Here is a 23,760-nt window from a genome sequence, read left to right on the forward strand (position 1 = left end):
GGGCTTCTCTTTGACTTGTCATGAGGTCAGTGGAGACACAATGAGGAATTCCAGTGCCCCTGGCTCTTCACAGGACTGGCACAGAATGACATGGGGCTTCTTTGACCTCTGGGAACAACCAGGGCAAGTGTGGTTAGTAATTAAACACAGAGCTTCTGTAAGACTGAAATTTAGGTGAAGAAGATGGTGAGTGATGAAAAGCTGCACACTTTGATTAACAGGAACACCAAGTGACTTTGCCTGCAGGGGATTGGCTGCTTTTAAGAGGTTCCTAGTTTACTTATAAAGATGATGTGGTTTAAGACAGATGCTGGAAGGATGTGTGCAACACCAGTGTTTATTGGGCATCTGCTGCTTAACAGCAATCAAGGTGCAATTGTTCAGAGCAACAAAGAGCTGTAAATTATGTAGTGGATATTAAAATCACAGACAGATAAAAATGTATTATCTGCCTCAAGTGGGCACACAGTGTGATGGAAGCAGCAGAAAAGGAATAATGCACCTCTGATTCCTTGCTGTGGATTATGACGTTGGATGGCTGGCAGAGCAACATCTACCACAGGGAGCTTTTTCATATGAAGCTGCCTCATCAGTGGGCTCGCCAGAGACACAAGACTCCTACCAAAAACATGTCCTCAGATTGCTGGGAAGACACTGATGGGGAATCAACCCTCTCACATAGAGAAATTCTGTGCACCACCTCAAGAAATAATCCAGGGTTGTTTGTGGGGTCTTCTGTGTAAAAGCACATATTGTCTCTTCATAAAATTCTCTGTATGTAGAGCCAAAATAGTTCCCCTATTATTCTAGTAGGAATCAGAGCAACATTTGGCATGTGGAATAGAAGTCTTTCTCTGAGGCTCTGCATTAGTACAACAGGTCTCCAGGGCAAAGCAATATTTGGAATTCAGTGGCAAATAAAACAAAAGTTATGCTGATAAATAAGAACCTTTGGGGGTAAATTCTGAAAACAAAGACTATTCTTCAGCAGTGGAACAAGAAATAGACCTATAATATTCACACACCACTCACTCTGGTTTCATTTACCAGGTCACTTTGCAGGACAGCTCTTTCAGATGCATAGTGGTACAATCACAAGAAATTTCTTAATGTTGGGGGAAAAGACTTGAGGAGGAGTCTGGACTGCAAGGGAGCTGAGGCTGTTGCTCAGGATAAGATTAGGTTTGATATGAGTAGGAGGCAAGCTCAGGGCTCTATTTCAGAAGGACAAAATTTCACAAACTGTTCTCTGCATTTTGGCTCAGATAAGCTTAGAGGATTTTCACTGTGATGGGCAACATTTAAACATCAGGGCTGGAAAGGAAGGTTCCATTCCCAGTTCAGTGCCTTTTTGCAATCCCACTGTGCTGAGGTTACACACTGTGATGACTCCTCCTCACTCCTTAGCAGAGCCCACCTAAAGGTTTGCATGTCCAAGGAACCTGTCCAGAAAAAAAAAAAGAGAGCTAAAAGTACTCTGAAGTGCTACAACTAAGAGACTTTTTGCACTCGGACTTCTAGTCTCCGACCTTTATCCTTGTGAGGGCTTCACAGTAAAAAAAAAGAGCATAAATGTGACAGTTGCCCTTATTTTGGTGTTAATGTTATTTGTGCTGCACTATTTTTATCCACACACAAAGCCAGCTTACGGTTCAGAGCTCAGCTGGGCTATTGCTGAGCTCAGCAGGACTGAGGAGCTGGAGCTGCTGCTCTGAAGAAGAGGCTGCTCCTGCCTCTTGGGAAGGGGGCAGCAGCTGATCTCCAAACTCAGTGGGAGCTGGCCGTGGGAGCTGGCCTGGTCATTTCCCAGACAGGGAAAGGCTCCTGGCTCCTGGGTCTTGCTGATTTCTGAGATCTTCAAAGGCAGTGAGACCCATGTCTTGTAGCACAGCTCAGTCAAGACATCTATGCTCTGGCAACTGCTCCTTAGGGAAGCAACAACTCTCCCATCTGCACAGCAAGAGTCTGTAGGTCTCTCTGAGCTAAAACTGGGTTGCAGCTGCTGCTGTGCCACTGCCCATCCCTCCCAGCAGTAAACAGTGCTGGCAATGCTCTGATGGTGCTCAGGAAGGGCTGAAGGAGCCCCAGGGTCCTTGGCTTGCATTGCACAAAGATTGGTGGTAACTTGCAGATGTGGTAGGTGATGGCTCTTGGTGCAGCTCATTCTATTTGGGATCCTGCAGGGTCTCAGCAAGAGAACTGGCAGCAAAGATTGGAGCCTTCTCCTCATCAGAGGTGGCTCTCTTCCCTTCTATTGAGGTGGTGGCAGGGCATACTGCTACAAAATAAGCTGCCTAAGGTACTATCTTGTATAATTTTCACATTCCTGAAGGAAAAATCCTCCATGGGAAAAAAAAATCCTCTTTTTTTTTGGCACCCATGACATGCTTTCCTTTGTAATTAGGGAAAAAAATTGGTTGTTTTGTTTTGTTTGTTTGTTTGTTTTAATACCCTGCTTTTGCTTTGAAATGTACTTGATAAATTGCCTAGTTCATTTTTTCTCCGTACTCTGACTAAGCACTCGTCTCTGTCATCATTTTACTCTTTGAACTTAGTGTACCAAAACAGTGCATGGTATGGAGAAGCAGGTTTTCCTGTGAAAGAAAAAGAAACACATGGAAGAAGAAAGCAGTGTTGTAGTTGGTGCTGTGGCAAAGTATATCACTGTATTCTTGTTTCTGAGAGCAGTGCAATTCCAAACCAGGTCCTTGCTCCAGCTGCCATCATCAGCATAGAGAGAGCTGAGAATAATTGGTGATGGGGAAACAAGAAAAAAATTAAGAAGAAGAAGGAAAAAAAAACCTGAAAAGGGACAACTTTGCATCTCACAATTCTGGAAAAGCCAAGGCAGCACCAGGATTCAGGTACAATGACAGTGGTCACTGGCCCAGCATGGTGGCATTCCATGGGCACCAGCAAAGTTATTGCTTACTAAGACATCTGACTCAAACTGTGATTTTCCAGCCATCAGCTGCCCTAGTCATCCCTTGTAAGATGCACAAACAGACTGTGATACTCTCCAGTTCTTTGCTTCTTTGGATGAGTGATCTCACACCTTTAGGTCCAACAGAGTTTGGTTGTGTTCCCACTTGCACAGTCCTAACATGTTGGGTTTCATTCTTTCATCTTCATGGCATTTTGATTCTTTGCCTTTAAGCCAAAAATCCATCCATAGAACTCCAGATAACCAAAATCTGCTCTAATATGTGTTAACAGTTATATATTGGCTCTAAACTATTTTTGCCTCCCTGGGAAGAGCTAGAGATAGGCAACCCTATTTAAGAGCAGCCTGCTACCTTCTGCAGACTTGGGTGAGATGAAAAGCCATGTGGGATCACAGCTAAAGAATTCTTATTGTGCCTCTATGCAGGTATTTGTCAATGTTACTTCAACAGGGAGTTTAATAGGAGGATCATCAAATCTGGAGATTATATTTCACTTTTTTATAGGTGCTAAGAATAGTATTCTGGGAATAAGCATGTCATTTCAGTGTACAGTAAATTTCAATGCAAACACTCCTGTTCTGTGCAAACTTGACTTCTGACTAGGAATATAATGCACATTTTTAACAGTGAGGTTAATTGGGTAATAAGCCACATTTTCAGTAGCAATCCAGTTATTAATTCCCAGCACTTATGGACTGTAATCTAGACTGAAAGGTATCCTGACTCCATCAGGAGTCATAGTCCTGGAAGTGAAAGCACTTGGTAAAGCAGCATTTGTTTTGTAGTGGGTGAAACTACATTATGTCTTTGACTCTGTGAAACCAATTCTGTCTGAATGAACAGTAACCCAATTTCTGTTAGTTCACATTGAGTATTTTCACTCTTCAGTTTGCTGTTCCAAAAGCAGAACAGCTTGTTTAAATCTGAAATGACAAGTTTCTTCATCTCCCCCAAATAAAAGGCAGAATGCTGAAATCCAATAGAGTATTCCCACAAGAGCTTAATGCATTGTAGGGTAAACAAAACATGGAAAAGTAAAATCAGCATAAAATCCTAGAAGTCAGAACCAAAAGGGGTTGCATGAAAGCATGAGTCATGAAACATTGCAGGGGTGTCTTTCCTATGGGGGTAGAAATACTGAGGCTTTAAACTCTCCTACACACCAATGAAAAATGTGGCCTCTTAAAAAAAAAAAAAAAAGAAAAAAGAAAAAAAAATGGAAAAAGAAAGTCTTAATCTTGACTTCCATATGACTAGGAATATCTAAGATCGTGTATAGTTCATTTTTATCGCATTTCAATCCCAAAGGCTAACCTGGGCAAAATCATAACAATATCTGGGTGTAAAACATAACTGAATCTGAGAGCATGGCTATTTTTTAGGCAGGTGACCTAGAGAAAAAGGACTTGACAGGACCACACCATCCTGTGCTTTGCAGGCTGGGATGGCTGCCAGCCTGGCATGGAGGAGATGAGAGGTTTGCCATTTCCTGTTCTGTTTCAGCACCAGCTCTGAAAAATCCTACTCAAGAACAAATGCTGATGGGTTTGTCTAATATAAGTTACTGCAATGTACTGTTGTATTTAGGCTGTGAATTTCCTAGATGAGGCAGGAATAGGTCTTTTGATAGATGAACCTTTTGGTACTCTGATCTCTTGACTTGGCCAGTGGCTGTTGCAGCAATGCACATGTTGAATACTACTTTTTCATTTAACACGCTCTCAGCAGCATTGCAAAAAGCAACTGGCAGGCCCATCAGAAAATTCTGATAATTTGGCCTTCTTCAAACTGCACCTTTTCAAAACATCACAGTATTTAGTCCAAACATTGACTTTTTTCCCAGGATGAGTAAAACATCTTTCCAGTAAAATCTGGCAGAAGGAAAATAAAACTAATAAAAGAGAAGTACTTTGAAAGCACAAAGATTTCTTTTATTTATCTTTGAAAGATCATTTTCTAGTATCTCTGATTTTCACTTTATTCAAAGTACCTTTGTATTGACTACTCCAGCAGTTGATAATTCTAGTACTGATTCCTTGTATTGATTATTCCATCACAAAATGTCAAACAAGGAAATAAATTTTGGAAATAAATAATTGTGAATTATAGAATATCAAGACTATTTTGTGCATGCGTGCAAGAGAAAGACAAAACCCTTGGGAAAAAGAAAAAAAATCAGATTTGAATACTTTTGTGAGAAAAAAAATTTAAAAAAAACCCCAAGAAACCAAAACAAAACAGAAACCCAAAAAAACCAAGCAATAACACCAATAACCAAAAAAACCCCCACCAAAAAACCCCACAACCTCAGCCCAAAAACAAATCCCAAAAAACCAAAAATAAAACAACCCCAAAACAAGAAAACCCCAACAAAACCCGACTTTGAGCTCTGCTTCCACACCCATGCTCAAACTTTGCCCAGACTAATTCTGAGGAAAGATATGAATCAAACAAAATTTGGAATGGATTGCAAGTGTGTCTGGTATAGACAACACCTTAAGAGTTTATTTTGAAGGCACTTTGTTCTGTGCTATTGTCAGTAACAGTACTAGTCCTTTTGGTACTCAAAGGTATTTCCAGCAAGTGTCCATTTACTGTTTTCATGAAACTAATTTTCAGATTGTCTGAGGCTGGGCTCTGTTTGAATCTGATGACTTTGTGTTAGTTCCCAGGATTTCCCATCCAAGCCAAGTTCTCTGAACTTTTGTCCTGTTGGCTGATGGCTCCTTGAGCTCTGCCTACTCTCTGGTCTGGGGCAGCAAGCAGCAGAGAAGAGCTGTGGCACACTCAGCACCCTGGTGGGTTGCCCAGCCGAGCCGAGGGGCGAGTGGGAGGGAGCCAGCAGCTGCACATGGGGTGATGAGGAGGGAGGGAAAAGGGTACAGCAGCCTGCATTCTCCAGAAATTTGGTATCTGGAGCTGAGTTGATACATTCACATGCTATCTGGGTGGAGAGCAACTATGAATATTCTTCAGTCCTATAGCTGCTGTTTCCGGCAAGATAATTGTGTAGCAACACAGTGAATAACATAAAGAACTTTTCCGGTGATTGCTGCCCAGCAATGTCCTTCCATCTCAACAGAGAACAAAATTTAGGTCAAGATCTGATTTTTAGTGTTTTAGTTGCCGTTGGCCTCTGTATGAGATAGGGCAAGCCAGCTGTGCTAAGGCACTTGTGAGCAGAGACAGGAAGAGCTGCCGTGCCAGGCCTGGGTGGGAAGCTGCAGTGCTGCTGTATCCCGCCAGCATTCCCACTGCAGCCAGGGCTGCCGAGGGGCCCCAGGGCTCCCCTGCACAGCCTGCTCATCCACACTTGACACACTTCACATTCAGCCACCTGCAAAATGGGGCTCTCGATGTCCATCTTGCTACAGACTACTGCTTTTTTATTATTATGAACATCTATTTGCAGTTTTAACCTTGTCAAAAGGATGTAGGGAAAATCAACATGATGGTACCTGCTGTCTGTCTCTCCAATAGGAATAACTGCTCTTAACAGATGGATTAAGAAAAAAATAAAGGAAAGGACGAATGACATTACCAAACTTTTCATGACACAACTGTGATAAAATTGTGCTATATCTTTATTTCTGAACTCCTTCTGAGGCTGTTTTTTGGAATTCCTAGACTTTGTTCCTGTCAAACCAATCCTGGCTGCTGCTTTTAATGCGTAGTAATGATAGCAGCAGTGATATTTGTGAGGTTTTTAACAAAAAACAAACACCTCTGTCCGAGTTAACATTAATTTTTGGACTGAAGTAGTGTTTCTGCTCAGAAGTGAATCCCCTAACTGTCTGTAGGTAACACATGCTGGCAGACAGCTGTCACACCAACTCATTTCCTCTTTGAAAAAGCTAAACTGGAAGTTTTCCCCTGCTGGGCACCAAACAGGAACCAATTCCTAGACTAGGCACAGACGAAGAGTCACAGTTTCTGGCTCTTTTTTTCTGCCAGAAAGAGCATGCTCCTGTTTTAGGCACCATGACTCGGGCAGAAGGAAGGCAGAACAACCTTACAGTCACAGTTGATGTAGTTCAGTCAATAAATTACTTAAATTCCTAAATTCAGCAGAGCTCACCTGGAGAGTACACTCTCTGCTACGTGGCCAAGCTGAATGAAGAGCTCACACTGAGGACTTTATTAGGCAAATATACACAAATGCATACATGAGAAACACATTTGTTGCTATTAATTTTCATTTGTTCTAGAGCAGGACTGAGAGTACGGGTGGGAATGAAGGGACTAATTGAAAAATATTGTGCGAACATACAGAAAGACATGATTCACATCACACATCTTGTGCTCCTACTAATTGCTTGGGCAGCATAAACAACCTGAATGAGTAATACAATCAAAATTCTGTCAAATAATTACTGCTCACACCGACAATTTAGAAACTCCCACCTTTTCCTTCCAAAAGTAAGTTTGTCATTAAAGGGACAGAGAGTGCTCATGAGCTGAATTAATGTTTTTATTAGCAACAGCATTAGCAGTATCAGTTGTAATTAGAATAATCTCTGTAACTCATACAAATATTTCTAAGTTTCTCATAATGTAATTCACCTTAATTTAATTTCTTGCTACAATTCTTAATGATTTCTACTGATTTAAAGTGATGAGGGCTTTCACATCCAAGTAGGATAGAGGAGCAAAAATCTATAATGAGTATATATCTTAGGTAAAGTACTGCACCGATAAGACTTCTATTTCTCTTCTATTTACACAGTTTACTTAAAACAGATATATATAAAATACCCTTTATCTGGTGTCCATTAATTAAGGGAAGATAAGTGAAAAGAACTGCACATCAGAGCAAATAATTCCTAATCTATACAAAGAGGGTAATGATTACCCTCCTTTGCACATTTCTGAACTGAAAAAATGTAAATGCAGTGATTCTGACTGAAAATTATTTCCTCTCTTCTTTCAGTGAGTGGGAGGTGATTTGCAGGTGCTTACACTGAGAAAGGCAGGTTGAGGTGAGGAGAGGGCTTGGCTAGCCCTTCTCCTTTAGCAAAACCCAGCAGTGTAAAGGTCTTCCTTCTGAGATTGCATTCACCTTGCCTTTAGTAAATCAGTGTTCTCCACTATGAACTTCTGCCCATTTTTCAAGTGGGCAAACGATAGCAACTTAAAAGAGGTCAAAAGTCACACTTCATGGGGGAATGAAACAAGATCAACATAAAATAGCTTTAAATCCTACTGACCAGCGTAGTGAATGCACTGGTACATTCTGCAGTATTCAAAATACTGCTAAAATTTCATTTCAACACGCTGAGAAACACAAGTTAAATGAAATGCTGGTTACTCCCAGACAGGAAATTGTCTCAGTTTCTTGGAGCTGGCCTTGCTTAATATGGGATGAGACTCCAAGTCTGATCTTTGTCCTTGCTCTAGAAATCAGTAATCCAGCTGATTACTGATAATGGCAATTTGCTTATAAATAAGGTGATAGGTACCCCTTTTGAAAGATTAAATCGTGTGCCCTAGTGAACTGTGGTTCACCTGAGTGATGCCAGTCTGGGAATGGGGTTATGTTTTAACCTCTCCGAGCTTTCCAGTTGCACAGGGAGGGCAGTGTCGCCTCAGTGCTGCAGGCAAGCAGTGCCCTTGGTGGGCCTCCCGGGAGCCCCTGCCCTCGGCTGTCACCGGCTGGGCCCCAGGAGCCCCGGGGGAAACGAGCAGCGCCTCTCTCCTCTGGGGATGCATGGTCGGTGTGAGATGGAGAGAGTGGGGGCTCCAGGGGCAAAGTGGGGGCTCCCTGTGCCCAGCAGCAGGAGCCAGTGGCCCAGGCTCCCAGCAGCCAGCTGCAGGCTCCCCTCAACAGGCTCCCCTGCCAGCCGGCCGCTTACTCTGAATGTTTATTTTATATAAAGGAATAAGCTGGCAAACCCTATTCAATATGCTGGCAGACGTGCAACGTTCTGCTTCTGCTGTTAAGCTGCAGTCCCTTGTACACTTCGTACTTTAAAAGCTTTCTACTTTCTTTTTTTTTCCTATAACACATTGACACAGAGCAATACAAACACTTTTATCGCCCCCTGAGCGGCACGGGGAGGGGGCGGCACTGCCGCACGACGGGGCCCAGGGCGGAGTCACCCCCGCTCCTTGTGTGCCCCGGCGTGAGGAGCACATAGGGAATGGAGGCAACGAAGCCATAGGGAATGCGGGCAATGGATCAAAGCCCGAGCCGCCCCCGCCCCGCCCGGCCCCGCGGTGGCCGGCAGGGGGCGCCCGTGCCCTGCGCTGCGCCGGCCGGGAGCGCCCCGACGGGGCGCGCGCAGCGCGGCGGGACCCCCGCCCGGGGTGTGCGGAGGGAGGGGGAGTGCAGGGTTCGGGGCTTCCCGAGCGGCCCCACACCTCTAACCACATCCCGGGGCGGGAGAAGATGGGGGCGCGCTAAAAATGGGGGGAGGGGGCAGTAAGCCCTGTCGGGCTGTGTCGCCCACTCCCCCGTTTCGGCGAAGTGCTCGGTTGAGGGAGCTGCGCGTCACGTCGCTGCGATCCCCCATTAGCCCCTCCTGCCGCGCGTCACAAAACTGCGAGCGGTGACGCAACACCGTCCATGACCCCCCCGTGTCCCCCAGCACTGCATCCTGCCGCGCAACCCGCTGTCCATACCGCGCTGGCGTGTGCGCGCTGCGCCGTGGGGCGGTGGCGGCCCCGGGTGCTGCTGCGTGCTTCGAGTGTGTGCGCTTAGTCTTAAATAGTATGTATGCATTTTAAATAGTATCTGTCTTGAAATAGCATCGATATTCATATAGTATCTATATGCATTTTAAATAATAACTATATGTTCGTGTATGTACGTAACAGGTGAAAAACAAGCAGATGCATTCATCGTTATTTAAAAGAAAATGCAAATAAAATATATGGGTATGTTTATATAATATGCTTGTCTTCCACGTCATTTTTACAGCTCCGCGGTTACCCAAGTTGTTCTCTATAAGCAGGATGCTCCTCTGGAAGGCACCGTCTCCTCCGTGGTCTTTGAGATGTCTTTTTCCTCCCGTCGCCGGCGAGGAGGGCGGGCGGGCACGGGGGAAGGGGCCGGGCCGGGACCGGGCAGGCACGGCGTGATGCCGCTGCTCTGCCGCAGGCGGCTCTGGAAATCTCGGTCAGGAGCCGAGCAGCGCAAACCACACGGCCCGGGATCCTCGGCATCTGCTTGGAGAGGGGCTCTTGCCAAATTCCGTCGCTCTGGTATGAAGTTTGGCTGAGCCTGGGATGACCGAGAATGTCGGGGGGGGCGGGCGGGGGGTAAAAAGGCAGGGGAAAAAAACCCGGGAATGAATGGCAGCGCGGAGCTGGGTGCCCCTGGGCGCGCATCGAGGCAGGGCAGGAGCGGGAGGGGCCGCGCCCCGTTCGGGGCAGGGAGCGCTGCTGCACTTGTTGCCTGCCCGAAGCCGTGCGGGGAGGCTGCGCTGCGCTGCGCGGCTCCCCCAGCCCGGGGCGGTGCGGGACGGCCGCGCTGGGCGCTGCGGAGGGGCGGGCGGGAGGGCGGCCCGCGGGTGCGCGGGTGTGGGCGGGCCGGGGGCACCGCCGAGGCCGGCCATGCAGATAGAGGGGGCGGGACGCGGGCGCCGTGACTCGGAGCCCCGGAAGCGCGGAGAAACCCCGTATAAAAACTACTGAGGACCTTTCCCGGCCAGAACTACGAAAGCTCCGGAGACGGCGGCAGCCTGCGGCGGCAGCGAGCGGGGCGGCCTCTTGGGCGGTGCGGGGCGGCCTCTTCGTCGGCGCGGGGCGGCCTCTGCCCCGGCGGGAGCGCGGAGAGCGGCGCAAGCAGCGGCGCTGCAGGTCGGGCGCCTTCCCTTATCGTGCAGCACCACCTGGCTCCGGGGGGCTTTTTCTCCCCCCACCCCCCCATTTTATTTATTTATTTTTAAATCTGATCAATAGGTGTGTCCCCCCGCTTCCCCACTGAAAGGGACGGCCGCAGGGGAGCGGAGCTCGGGCGCCGGTGCACGCAGCTGCTGACCGCTGGCTTTTCCTCCTCTTTTGCCAGGCGCGGAGAGAGAGAGGCCCCGGGGGGCCGGCGGGGAGCCGGAGCGGTGCCTGGATCCAGCCCGGGGAGGCGGCGGCCGCTCACCATGGCAGACGATGAGAAGGCCGGCGGGAGTTCCGCGGACGGCGGCGAGAGCGCGCACTGCAACGTGCTGAGCTGGGAGCAAGTGCAGCGTCTGGACCGCATCCTCAGCGAAACCATCCCCATCCACGGCCGCGGTAACTTCCCCACGCTGGCCATGCAGCCTCGGCAGATCGTCAAGGTGGTGCGGAGCCGGCTGGAAGAGAAGGGCATCGGCCTGCGGGACGTGCGGCTGAACGGCTCGGCCGCCAGCCACGTCCTCCACCAGGACAGCGGCCTGGGCTACAAGGACTTGGACCTCATCTTCTGCGCCGACCTCAAAGGAGAAGCCGAATTTCAGACTGTGAAGGACGTGGTGTTGGACTGCCTCTTGGATTTCTTACCCGAGGGGGTGAATAAGGAGAAGATCACGCCTCTCACACTCAAGGTAAACCTGACCTCTGCCCAGACGCCCGGAGCGGGCAGGTGGGAGCGCCTGCCTGCGGGGAGCGGGCGCCTTCCCCCTGGGGATGGAGTGGTGCAGCAGCTCCCCCCACACCTCCGCGACCCACGGGAACCCCGAGCGATTTTTATTCACCCCACGCTTAAAACCGAGGAGGAGTTTACAGTGAAGCGCCCTGCCCGGGGCTCTTCAGGATTAATTAGCTGTTCTCCCTCCCGGTTGATTTGCTGGGAGCGCTGTTTTACCTGGGGCGTGTGCCAGGCGCTGCACACCTCTCTCCCAGCCCGGCTCGGCGGCAGCTCGGTGTGCCGGCCCCGGTTCCCGGGTGCGCGGGGAGCGTAGATGGATTTAACATCTGCAAGAAGGAAACCCCGTCTGCAAGGCATGCTTCCAGCTGTGCTAAGTGCCCCAGTGGGGAGGCATATTCCCTCCTCTAGAAGACACTTCGCTTGAGTTGATTAGGCTGAATCCAAATCCTTCCAGATTTTTAGAGGGATTAATTTTTTTTAATACAGGACTTACTTATGGAACCTGCACTGGTAGGATTGAGGGGAATGAACATTTGCTAACTTGTTCTTTGGGAAGTAGAGAGAGAAGTGAAAACCAATAAATCAGATTTCTTTTTAGATTGTAGGAGTGACCTTCTGCATATGGGTGCAGGCATATTTGGCAGATGTGCCATGGACTTAGTCTGTAGATGTGTTTAGAAGTGACTGAACAAGGTAGTGTTGCTGTATGCTTCCCTTGCATGACACAGTCCCAGCAGAACACCCTCCCTCCCCTGTCATACCCTTGCAGTGACAGCATTTTGAGCTCTCACATTAAGCACTTACTCTGTGGTTTGTATCTGCAGGCTCCATGAAATCTTTCATAAAATGCAAATGTCGGGGGGGGGGGCAGCTTGGGAGGGGTGAAGACGCAGTGAAGGAGAAATTTCTTGGATCTTTGTCTTGATTTGCTCATTTTGTCTTTCTGATTATAGGAGGCTTATGTACAGAAAATGGTAAAAGTATGCAATGATTCAGACCGATGGAGTCTTATCTCCCTGTCCAACAACAGTGGCAAAAACGTGGAGCTGAAATTTGTGGACTCTCTGAGGCGGCAGTTTGAATTCAGTGTCGATTCCTTTCAAATCAAGCTGGACTCCCTGCTGCTTTTTTATGAGTGCTCAGAGAATCCGATGACTGAAACTTTTCACCCAACTATCATTGGCGAGAGCGTTTATGGGGATTTCCAGGAAGCCTTTGATCACCTCTGCAACAAGATAATTGCCACCAGAAACCCAGAAGAAATCAGAGGAGGTGGTCTTCTGAAGTACTGCAACCTTTTGGTAAGGGGCTTTAGGGCAGCCTCTGAATCTGAAATTAAATCCCTGCAGAGATACATGTGTTCGAGGTTTTTCATTGACTTCTCAGACATTGGCGAACAGCAGAGAAAGCTGGAGTCCTACTTGCAGAACCACTTTGTGGGATTAGAAGACCGCAAGTATGACTATCTCATGACCCTGCACGGTGTGGTGAATGAGAGCACAGTGTGCCTGATGGGACATGAGAGGAGACAGACTCTGAATCTGATCACCATGCTGGCCATCCGGGTCCTAGCCGAGCAAAATATCATCCCCAACGTGGCCAATGTCACCTGCTATTACCAGCCAGCCCCATACGTAGCAGATGCCAACTTCAGCAATTACTATATTGCCCAGGTTCAGACGGTGTTCCCTTGCCAGCAGCACACATACTCTACTTGGCTGCCCTGTAATTAAGACCTGAAGTTAGTAGACCCCGTGGAGAGAACTTTTTCTAAGATGTAGGAAGGGGTGACGGGTCCCTCTGAAATGGGGTGTTTTGTGCAATGATGATCTGCTCTAGTTTTCAAGCTTGGGACAAGCTTGTGATTCTTCTAATAATTAATGGGAGCATGATCAAGAAAGAACCCCAAAATAATTGGATCCTACCCCAGAGCACAAGAGGCCTGTCATTGAAAGCAACCAGCTTCCCCTGAAATAAGTGAGGGAGGAATATGCTTGATGACAATATGGGTTGGCAATATCTGCTCCCATAGCTTTGGCATAGAGAAGGTGGGAAAGCCTTATTTTCTTTTATTTTTATTCTTACTCTAGAATGGGATCTGCAAAAGGGAGAATATGAAAGAAACAAAACAAAACAAAAAAAACAACAAAAGAAAAAACTTCACAAAAAACAGTTCTATATATATTCAGGAGTTAAGAGTTAGAGGCATAAAGCAGAGATAAGCTGAATAAAGTTGTATATTGGAATTACTGCATTTGGGGCTTGCAGCAAGTGCCGTCTATGGATTGACCATGTAGAATGTATAGCTTGCTTGACTAGAATGCTTTACCAGAAACAGCTTGCTCCAAATGAACAGTAGTGGATTGGTACAGTTAGAGAAGCAGAAACATGTACGATGACAAAGTCCATTATTTCCAGCTGTGTGCATGCCTCACATTTTAAAAATGTGAGAATGCTGGAAAACCAGCTGTGGCAAGAAGTATATACTTAAGGACCAAAGATTTCACAAAAAAGTTATCCAAGCAAAGAAGATACAGTAGAGTATATATATATAAATATATATATATGTAAAAGGAGATGTTCCTATATTTGTACACACCAATAGTAATCAAAAGTGCCTGATGCCTTCATAAAATTTGAAGTGAGAAAAAATATATAGTTTTGTGGTTTAACCATGCATTTTGTTTTATCAGGGACACAAGGATAAAAAAAAAAGCAAACCAACCCATAAGCTTGTGAATAAGTGGTGGAGGAAATGCCCTATTTTTTTTCTTGGCAAATACCTGTATAGAGTTAATGTTTTGTCGGTGTGCTATTATCCTAGGTCTGTGTGTGTATGTGTGTATATGTTTGTGTGTGTATATATGTACATGTCATTGGTGTATATCTATATATATACACACACAATATATATTAATGTGGTCTAGGAAAATGTAGCAATTAAGGAATGTTTAAATAAAGTACTACTTGTTTTCCAGTTTGCAACAGGATGTCATAGGACAGTGGGCACCTTGCAGTGAAATTTTAACCCACACCTGAGAAATTTGGAGTAAATGAACCAGTCAGGATTAAGGTGGGATTCAGATAATGTCTTTGGTTGCAAGAACAAGGATTACAGTAATTCAGTGGGTTGCTTGTGAGCCATAATAATTCCACAGATGGAGAAACATATGACTAGCTGATTTTTTTTAACTGTTTTGTACTGTAATGCCATTTTGACATTTAACCCACTAATATTGTGACTGCATACCTCCATGATGTGTAATTTCAGTGGAACGTGGATCAAAGATAGGTTTATTTAAAACCCCTGACAGCTAAAGAATATTGTATTAGTTGGTAATTTGAACACTAATTGTTAATATTTAAAGGAGTATTTTTAATAGAATGCATTATGCATTCCAGGACCACTAGAATTTAGTAAATGTGAAATGAACCCTTTTTAAGAGTGTTGCACGATTGCTGAAAATTATATTTTATATATATATTATATATATATATTTTTATGCAAATATTAAACATCTTTGATCTGGTTGTCACACTGCATTTACAATTTTAGTACTGTACTTTATTTAAATGGAATCACTTTACATTGGAACAATAGCTATTCACTTTCATTTCCTCTCCCGAAAGACCAGCAGGGGGGAAAAAAACCAACCTCCTCCACTGCTGTTTTCACTTCAGTGCCATCTCTGAAGGTGTTAAATTCTTTGCTGTGCTTTGAAAACCTAATGACTAAGTGACACTTGACTCTCATAGTTTGCTTTTTCTTTCTGAGGGGGGAGAAAAAAAGAGGGAGTTCAGGCTTTTGAACGAAATCCGTCTGTGCCCTGCCTGGTCACAGGCACGGTCTGGCGTTGGAGTCAGGGGCAGAGAGAGGGAGAGGACTCGTGTCCTGGCAGTGTATTTTCCCTATGGAGTGAGTAAGGTACATCTATTTTTGTCGCGCTTTGTACTTTTCACTCTGCAGGCACTTTAATAGGAACCCGATTTGTTTACTGAAGCACCTTCCTTGCGAGTCCTTCAGGAAACTCAAAAGCTGGTCCATTGCCATTGCTAGCATTGACGTGCAGACCTTGTCCCCACCTTCCCTTCCTTTGGCGCTGGCTTCTGGTCCCAGCGAGGTTCCCTCTGGCCCCCGGAGGCTCCGGGCTGGGTGCTCCTGGCTCCCCGTACCTCCTGCTCCTGGCTTGCTAGCAGAAGCGAGGGGAGGGCTGGGGAAATAGGATCAGCTGGTAATGTGGTATGTCTTCTCTCCCACAACTATTTGTGGCAAATAAATGACTCATCCTCTCTTTAAAAGGGTTTGAGAATCTATAGCTGTGCCACAACCACAGAATGCTGATAATACATGATACAGTGCTGGTTTTCCTTTGACGGACCCTTTTTTTTGCCATTGCTTGAAAGAAAGTTTTGAATTACTTCCTCTCAGCTAAAATCTAATTGTGGGTTGGGTTTTTTTTTGATTGACAGCAGCTAGTTACCTTGTAGTGCATACAGCCGGGCTCTGAGCTAAACTGCACCTTTTGGCATTTGCATTTTGATACATATATAATATGTTTTTATATATATTATATAGGTATTCCAGATCTGTTTTGCATATGTTAATGATGAAGTGGTGGAACTGGTGGAGCTTAGTTTTATTTGTGACTGGCGGCTTAAAATGTGCCTGGTGTTAGAGGTGGGAAGAAGGCATGAGTTCAGGCCAAGAGTAAAATAAGAACCCCTTTTCAAAGCTGGTTTATTTCTGTGGTTTGCACACCTTTCCCTCCATAAAGTCTGACTTCTTTTTAACTATTTTTCCCCTCCTCTTCAGCACACTGGTACTTTTAAAGTTAATAACCGTGTTCTTGCTTTGTAGACTTGATCTGTCCCATCCAATCAGCCGTAAAGTTAGAGCTTGTGCTACAGAAGACAGTGTCCCTTTTAAAGAGCTGAACTGATTAAAGACATTGACCTGATTACAGTAAAACTGTTTGTGTCACCACTGAATTTCCTGCTAACCAACAGGGCGCTAAACTTGGTTAAATGTAACGATCGTGAAACAACCAAGAGCTTTTAAATGGGATTTTTCTTCTTTTTTTTTCTTAGATGTAGCTGTCCTCTCAAATGCAAGAACATTTCTCCTAAAAATAGAAGGGCAATTAGAAGACCAAAAAGATGATATTTTTCTAGTTTCTCGTATTGCACTTAAAGTATTTTTTATCTTGCACAAAGGCCTTCACACAAATCCTCTAAACAGCTCTTACTACTAAATGCTTGGTTTGTGTCACATCAGAAGCTCCTACCGGTTCAAAAAAGGCGCTTTTTTTTAATTGTGAAAATGAAGTGTGTTGGATGAAACTGCACAGAAAAGGAAAAATTGTATTTGCATATTCAGCTCCTATTTGAATATATTCTTTTGTATGGTTTTCTTTATGCAGAAAATTTCCCTTGCAAGAAAGAAAATCCGTGTACTGTTTTGCTGTTGTAATAGTGGTTTGCTAACAAAATAAATAGTAAAAAAAAAATGGCCTGCACATTTCAAGACATCTTGGCTAAAGGCACTGCAGGCTCCTGCAGTCTGTAGGAGTCTGTGCAGATTTGCTTTCCCTCAAATTTCCTTACAACTGTTGCCTTCTGCAAGGCATCCTGTTGCAGCAAACTGCTCCTTGGATTGCTCTTTTGGAACATTTTGACTATAGGCTTTGTCACAGACAGAAAAAGAGCTGATGGAAAACAGACTCTAGAGGGAACAGATTGTGAATTTTGTTTACAGCATCCAATATTTGGATTTTTTTGTAAATAAAAAGAAGTTATTTTTTTCTATTGATTTGTGTCTGCTGTCTTCCATGTCTGAAATAGCTCTGGCTTGCTCCTACTGAATACCAAGTTCGCTTTCATTAAAAGAGGACAAGGGCAGCACTTTTCTGAGAAGAGCATCATTCGGCTGCTTTCCGATTGGAGCGCAGAACATTTTGAAAAGCCCTGCCTCGTGCCAGCTGAGTTTGGCTGGCTGTACTCAGCTGCAGAGGAACCTCCCCAGCCACTGCCAAAAATAAGCACTCCAGCACCGGTTGGGCCGTGCAAATGGTCCGAAACACAAAAAGGAAACAGCGCCATGGAAACCCCACGCCCTCACTGCCCTCCCAGTGAAGGTCACGGGACCGGGCATTTGTGGCTGTGGCTGTGATCAGTGCACCACCCAGCTGGCAGGAGTGGGGGGGTCCTGGTGTCCTTGGGGCATTCTGATAGGGGCTGACATCTCCACCTTGCCATTTTGGTTGGTCTGTGGGGCAATGGTGTGCTGCTGCCTGGGTGTAGAGGTGGTGCTAGCTGTGGGGTGGGTGCTGCAGGTCCTGAAGCTTGGGGCACTGCTGGGGAGAAGGAATGCACATGCCTGATTGATTCAGCTGCTGAATCAGTCCACTTCTTCCTGCAGATTCAATGTTTACTCTTCTTCCCTGCCCTACAATGCTGCCTTTGTCAGCAGAGGTATTTTCTGTTTCTGTGTTTACAGGAGAGATGCCTCAGTAATGAAGGCTAATTTCCTCAAAAATCACTTCAAGGGGATATAAAATATTAATTTACAATGCTCGTGGCAATAATTTTTCAGTCATGGTGCCTCAGACTGACCTAAATTTGAAAAATAGTGGCTGAGTCTGCAGTATGTAGCTCTTACTAGGCTTATTCATATACTGTGCTGGTCTTGGAAGTCTCAAACTGGCTCAGTGGGAGTGTGAATTTGCTTATTGTAATGACGAGTGAACCTGTATTCCTCTACAAAAAACCAACCAAACAAGTTGGTGGGATTTCTCATTTTTCCAGGCACAGAAGCAGCCCCCTTGCTGAATGCCAGGTGCCTTCTGCACAGTACCTCTTTTGAAATTAGCCTGGCCAGGAGGGGGGGATGCGCTCAGCATCCCTGTCCATACAGCATCATCTTTCCTCCCATGTTACTGCCAGAAAAGGAAGAGACACATGGCCTACCCTTTCTTCCTGTTAACTTGCTCAGTTTGGAGTATTTCAGGCAGTTTGACAAAGGCAGCTACCCAAAGACACAGATGAAAACTGGGGAGATTGGAAATCATCTAAATCGAAAAGCCTTTGCTTGTATATCAAAGTCAAAGCCCAGATAGATGCTCTTACACTTGGAGAGAGTTAATTCCCATTTCTCTGCTTAAATCTGGGGGGATTTTTTGGAGAGCCAGCTGAGTGGAGTGTTGTGAGTCCTCTTTCCCAAACTGAGGAGGAGCGTGATGCAGACACAGCCAACTGAATGCTCACTTTAGGATGTTGTGATTTTCTGGAGGGAGGAAGCAGTCAGTACTGAAGAGGAGGGAGGGTAAAAGCAAAGTGGGACAGTGGAAATCACCTGAACAACAACACCTTGGAAAGCTGGAGGACACACTGATAGATTACAGTAGAAGAGGAGAAATAGCTCAAGTCTTTAACTTCTGCTCACCCTGCTAAAATAAGTCAGATCAGAGAAGCTGTCACTTATCAAGATAAGTTACAGTCTGCGGTTTTCCTTGGCTGCAGCAGCACATATTTATTTTATTGCCATAGAAAAATTACACAGGAACCTCTTTACTCAGGAATGAAACTGAGTTTCTAGTTTTTATAGAATTATTTAGGTTGGAAAGACCTTTAAGATCATCAAGTCCAACCATTTACCCATCACCACCAAGTCCACCACTACATCATGTCCCTAAGTACTACATCTGCTTATCTTTGAATACCTCCAGAGACTGTGACTCCACCATGCTTCCTAGGGCAGCATGTTCCAATGCTTAACAACTTTTTTGGTGAAGGAATTTCTTCCTAATATCCTACCTAAACCTCCCCTGGTGCAACTTAAGGCCATTTGCTCGTCTCTGAACCCTCTGCAGAGAGTTTTGTAGAAGTTGCATGCACCTTTTTCCCAAGGGTTTGTGTGGATCTAGTCATGCCTTCCTGAAGCTGCCATCAATCAACCTCCTCCCTTTTATTTATGTGTTTTTAGTAAAACTCAGTGCATGTGGCTGTATGAACTTAGATAAAGCACAGCTATATGCTGTTGCATTGGAGCTGGTGTAGTTTTGCAGCAATGCCCTGAGTATCAATAGATGTGTGTCAGGATATCTGCAATGGCACTCTAGTCTGCACAAGGATCAAGAGCACAAAATCGAAATCTGTACATTAGAGAAGAAATATTCATTGTTCAAAAGCCTGATAAGCTACAAACAGACTCACCTCCTACATACTTACATAGCCTTATGCTGTCCAGAGAGTGTGTTTTGTAGATGCAAAATTTCACTATTTCATGTGGCTGTTGCACCAGGATGAGCAATGACAGTACTTGCCAGAAAGTTTTCTCTTTTACATTGTTTGGGAAAAACAGCTATGTCCTAAATACACATCTAAATATTGGGCACACAACATGGATATTCCCCATGGTGAAAAGATTCCTTAGATTCCCATAATGGCTTTGAGGGCATAAATTGCTGGTTTTTAAGAGGATATTGTTCTTAAACATACTTTTCCTTCTGTTGGACTTGGGGGTGAAAATGTTTTATGAGTGAACAACTCCCCTTAGTTAAATTTTGTTCTTGAAAATGGAGACATCCAGAACAGCCAGCAGTTTTAAAAAATGGAACTCTCTTGTATCTAAACTAAACAGGGTCTCTTCTCTGGAGTTCCTCCCTTGCGGGCTGTAGAACAGTGTCCCCTCTCAAGTCACAGCTAAAGAGAGTAGACAATGAAAGTGCTTTGGGGACGTCCAGCTCATCCTCATCTGTGTGTATGTGGTCACCTCTCTGCAGTGTGAACAAAGGTGATGAGGGGTGCCTGGAGCAGGAAGACAGGCATTCCTGGGGGAGATGTACACGGCTCTGCGATAGGTTTCTCTCAGGGAACGTGTTCCTTAGGGAATGTGTGCTTGAAGAGGATTCACGTCTGCAGTAACTGCATGGCCGTTGTTTTAACCATGACTCCCTTTCTTGGCTTATTCCCTCAATCCAAGATATCTGTGGAGTTCCTGCAGTACATTCTGATGTGGAACAGTAATTGCAAGGAAATCTTTCTGTAATCACAACCAATCTTAATTTAGCTAATGCTTTGAGGAAAGGATAAAGCCATGGTCCTTTTGCTTTTTAATCTTTTGTCCTTGGGTAGCTTCTCACAGTTTCACTTCTGCGTTGCTGTTCTCTATTACTTTTCTGCTGCCTTCTCATCCTGATTCTTGCAGAAGAAGGAGGGACCAGCACCACATGCTTCTCTTCAGACTGTCAGTAATTCTGCTGGTCTCTAGTGTTTGAGAGCCGCTGATGGAAGGTCGGTGCTAGATGGGTCATTAGGTGAGGTTCAGCAAGAGGAGTGGAATATCTCTGTGCAACCACGTCTCCTGGCTATCTTCTGAAATGCTCTTCAGAAATATTTGAAGCCAAGCTGTCCACTAGCAGTTCTTCATGACAGGGGAATTATTCATTCAGCCTTATACAGTTACTTGAACTTCTCAAGAAGTGCAGAATAACAGTTAAATTAGTTCAAAATTTATTAAAACAACAATTATGGTTAAATCAGGGGGAAAAGGCACTACAGGGCACTTATTAAAATGTCAGCATGCAAACTAGTAAGAGAAGCTCTTTCTCAGTATAAAATACTTCCTTGACTGTATTGTTTGGGTTTCAGCAGGCTGTTTATACACTTTGCAAACCAAGCACTTGGATTTGGGTTAAATTACCCACTGAAGAAGGGTTTGCTTATCTTGTTCCTCACCTCAGTCTTTGTTGTTTGGGAAGCAGCAAATACATGACTGGGGTCTGCTTTGCAAGAGGGGTGTAAACTATGACTTGATTGATTTATGTAAGTGCTGTTTATAAGTAAAACCCTATAAATGTCAGCCAGTGGCGGAAGTGAAACCAAGAGTTTGGGCTTCCTTCTAACCAGCTGTGAACAGTTCTTTTGCATTTTTTATGGAACTATAAAATTGAATAGTGCATCTTCTGTAGATGGAGCTTTCCAACATGCTTTTCATTTCTTCCCAACCCTCTGTCACCAATAATGTCAAATATTTAAGACTGTATTTTCTAGTCTGGTAAAACCATTCCTGCCTGGTTTTGCTGAAGTCATGGACCCCTGTGGGGTCACACAGAGGCATTTGTGCTGTGTGCTAGATGGTTTGGAAGCAGCCTCTCCTTTGCTGCAGCCATCATTGCTCTTTATATATGCGATGCTTCATAAAGTTATTTAGTCATAGAAGTTCCAAGAACTTGAAACTAATCAGTTTTCCTCCAAGCCTAAACAGAGACAGCCCTGGATTTGTCACCAGGATCTTACAGACACAGCTTGCCATGTGCCATTTGCTGTGCCCAGGAAGAATATTTGTATCTGATGATTACAGCATCTACCTTGGATCAGGCTATTGCTGTTGCTCTTATGAAGACAATGCATTTGGCCGCAGAGACTCTGCAGAGCTGCACTGATGGCCATCCCAAAGGTAATCTATTAAGAGTTAAAAAACAGCTTCCAATTCTGGTAGGAACTACTGTCAGTGTTTCTGAGAAATGCACACACAGTATGGGCTCAATGCTGAACATGATACATTTGTTTTGTGGAGTTTTGTGGGTAGACGTGTTTGCCACAGATCATCTGTTTCATCACTTGCATTTTAGTTGTCATGGGTGCATGTGATCGACCAATGCACATGGAAGTGCTCTTTAAACTCTGCTCTTTGACTGCTCAGAGGGCATTCTCTACAGCAGAAAGGTACCCAGCAGATATTTTTCACTGCTAAAAGCTCCATCTTTGATGTCAAGATATTTTCATGATAGTCTTCCCTGTAGGATAAAGAGTTTTCATCATCACAGAATGACCTCCCACAGCAGGGGGAACATCCATGAGTGACAGGAAGCATCTGGTGAAATTCCAGCCAATGCATCAGACGCCTAAGCAGAAGCTGTGGGGTCAACGGACCTTCCTTTGGCTTTAGCCAGTCTTTGTATGCAGAGGTAGCAGCTGCCTCAGTGCTTGAGGAGGCATGTGAGGAACATACAATGCAGATTTGGTAGCTGAGCTTGACCTGAGCATTACTTGCTAAGTCTTTGTTGTTGACTATTTGCTCTGCAGTAACAATCAAAGGGCATGACCAGCTTAGGACCCATTGTACCAGGCACTGTGCAAACACCCCTGTGCAAGTCCTGTCCCTTAGAGCTTCTCTGTGTGGAAATTTCAATGAGCTTATTTTTTAGCTGTCCCACAGTAAGTCAACTCATTTGCTTAAGGCAGGCTCTTGCTTTTTTAAGAAATGGAATATAACCTGCAAAAATTGTTCCCAAAGAGGCAATTTTCATGAAATATTACGGAATTTGTAAATTTGTTCACCTGCTAAGTCTGTCATGTCATAATCTCAGTTTGCCTTCATGAATAACTGAACTCAGTTGTTCTCTTAAAAGGCTGTATACTCGATGTGATACCTTTTTGTCAGAGACCTGAAATCAGTTCTATAGTCAATGCAGACACAGGTGCATTTCTCTTCCCTCCATCTTGAATTTCAATTACTTCAGGAGGTGAAATGAAAACACTGTGGAGTAGTGTGCAGGGACATTAAATGACTGCAGAGCCACAATCAGCAAACCTGCTGAAGAAGCTGAGCCCACAATTGGAATCTCTTGAAACTGAGCTTCCTCCAAATGAGTGGATGTCTTGATTGAGCTTATTGCTTTTTATTTCTATACAGGTGATACAATTTTTTTTCTTTTAGGCTGGCCACCAGACAAATGCATGAGGGTACAGGAATTTCCTTAACAAGCAAAGATTGATCATTTTGCAGGGCTGCCTGCGTCAGTCAACTGGTGAATCCACATCCCCATAATACTCACTGTCATAAATATACAATGTCCCAGGCTTAAACTGATTGAAGAGAATCATTATCCTGGGACCCACAGTTTCCCTGAATGCATATTGATTGCTTCCTAAAGATATCAAATTGCAGTGTTTGGAAAATTTTAAAGTGTTAAGCTGTTTATGGGCAAAAGTTGCTAGAAAGAAAGTTTAGTTATGGAAGACCACTGTATATAATGAGCTGAAGGGAAGGGAACCTAATAACAGTCCTTTCTGTAATTCAATAAAATATTTGAAACTCAGCTGTAAGTCTGTGACTATGGCAGCTCCCACAAGAGCCTTGGACTGTGGTCATGGCATAGTCTGTGTTTTCATCCTCATTCCCTGTTTTCAGGGTTTGTATTTCAGCTGTAAAACATCCATCACAAATTAGGTGAGTCCACATATGGCTTAAAC

The 23,760-nt window shown here is 44.8% G+C and overlaps 1 protein-coding gene across 2 annotated transcripts; it reads left to right on the forward strand.

The window, feature by feature from the left end:
• Positions 1-10,012: 10,012 nt before the first annotated feature.
• TENT5A (terminal nucleotidyltransferase 5A) lies at positions 10,013-17,310 on the forward strand. 2 transcript variants are annotated; one of them, XM_066547388.1, is made up of 3 exons: positions 10,013-10,148; positions 10,954-11,461; positions 12,459-17,310. In XM_066547388.1, the coding sequence occupies exons 2-3, from the start codon at positions 11,039-11,041 to the stop codon at positions 13,236-13,238; spliced, it is 1,203 nt and encodes a 400-aa protein (XP_066403485.1). In that variant the 5' UTR covers positions 10,013-10,148; positions 10,954-11,038; the 3' UTR covers positions 13,239-17,310. The 2 variants fall into 2 exon arrangements, with proteins under 2 accessions (XP_066403485.1, XP_066403484.1); XM_066547387.1 differs by lacking the exon at positions 10,013-10,148 and adding an exon at positions 10,718-10,745.
• Positions 17,311-23,760: the final 6,450 nt, after the last annotated feature.

Source organism: Molothrus aeneus, chromosome 3 (genome assembly GCF_037042795.1).
Source record: "Molothrus aeneus isolate 106 chromosome 3, BPBGC_Maene_1.0, whole genome shotgun sequence".
Classification (NCBI taxonomy): Eukaryota; Metazoa; Chordata; class Aves; order Passeriformes; family Icteridae; genus Molothrus; species Molothrus aeneus.

Excerpts from the sequence above, each read along its gene's own strand:
- TENT5A (XM_066547388.1), top strand. The coding sequence starts at position 11,039 with ATGGCAGACGATGAGAAGGCCGGCGGGAGTTCCGCGGACGGCGGCGAG. Across the intron at positions 11,462-12,458 it reads TCACGCCTCTCACACTCAAG|GAGGCTTATGTACAGAAAAT; the intron begins GTAAACCTGACC and ends TTCTGATTATAG.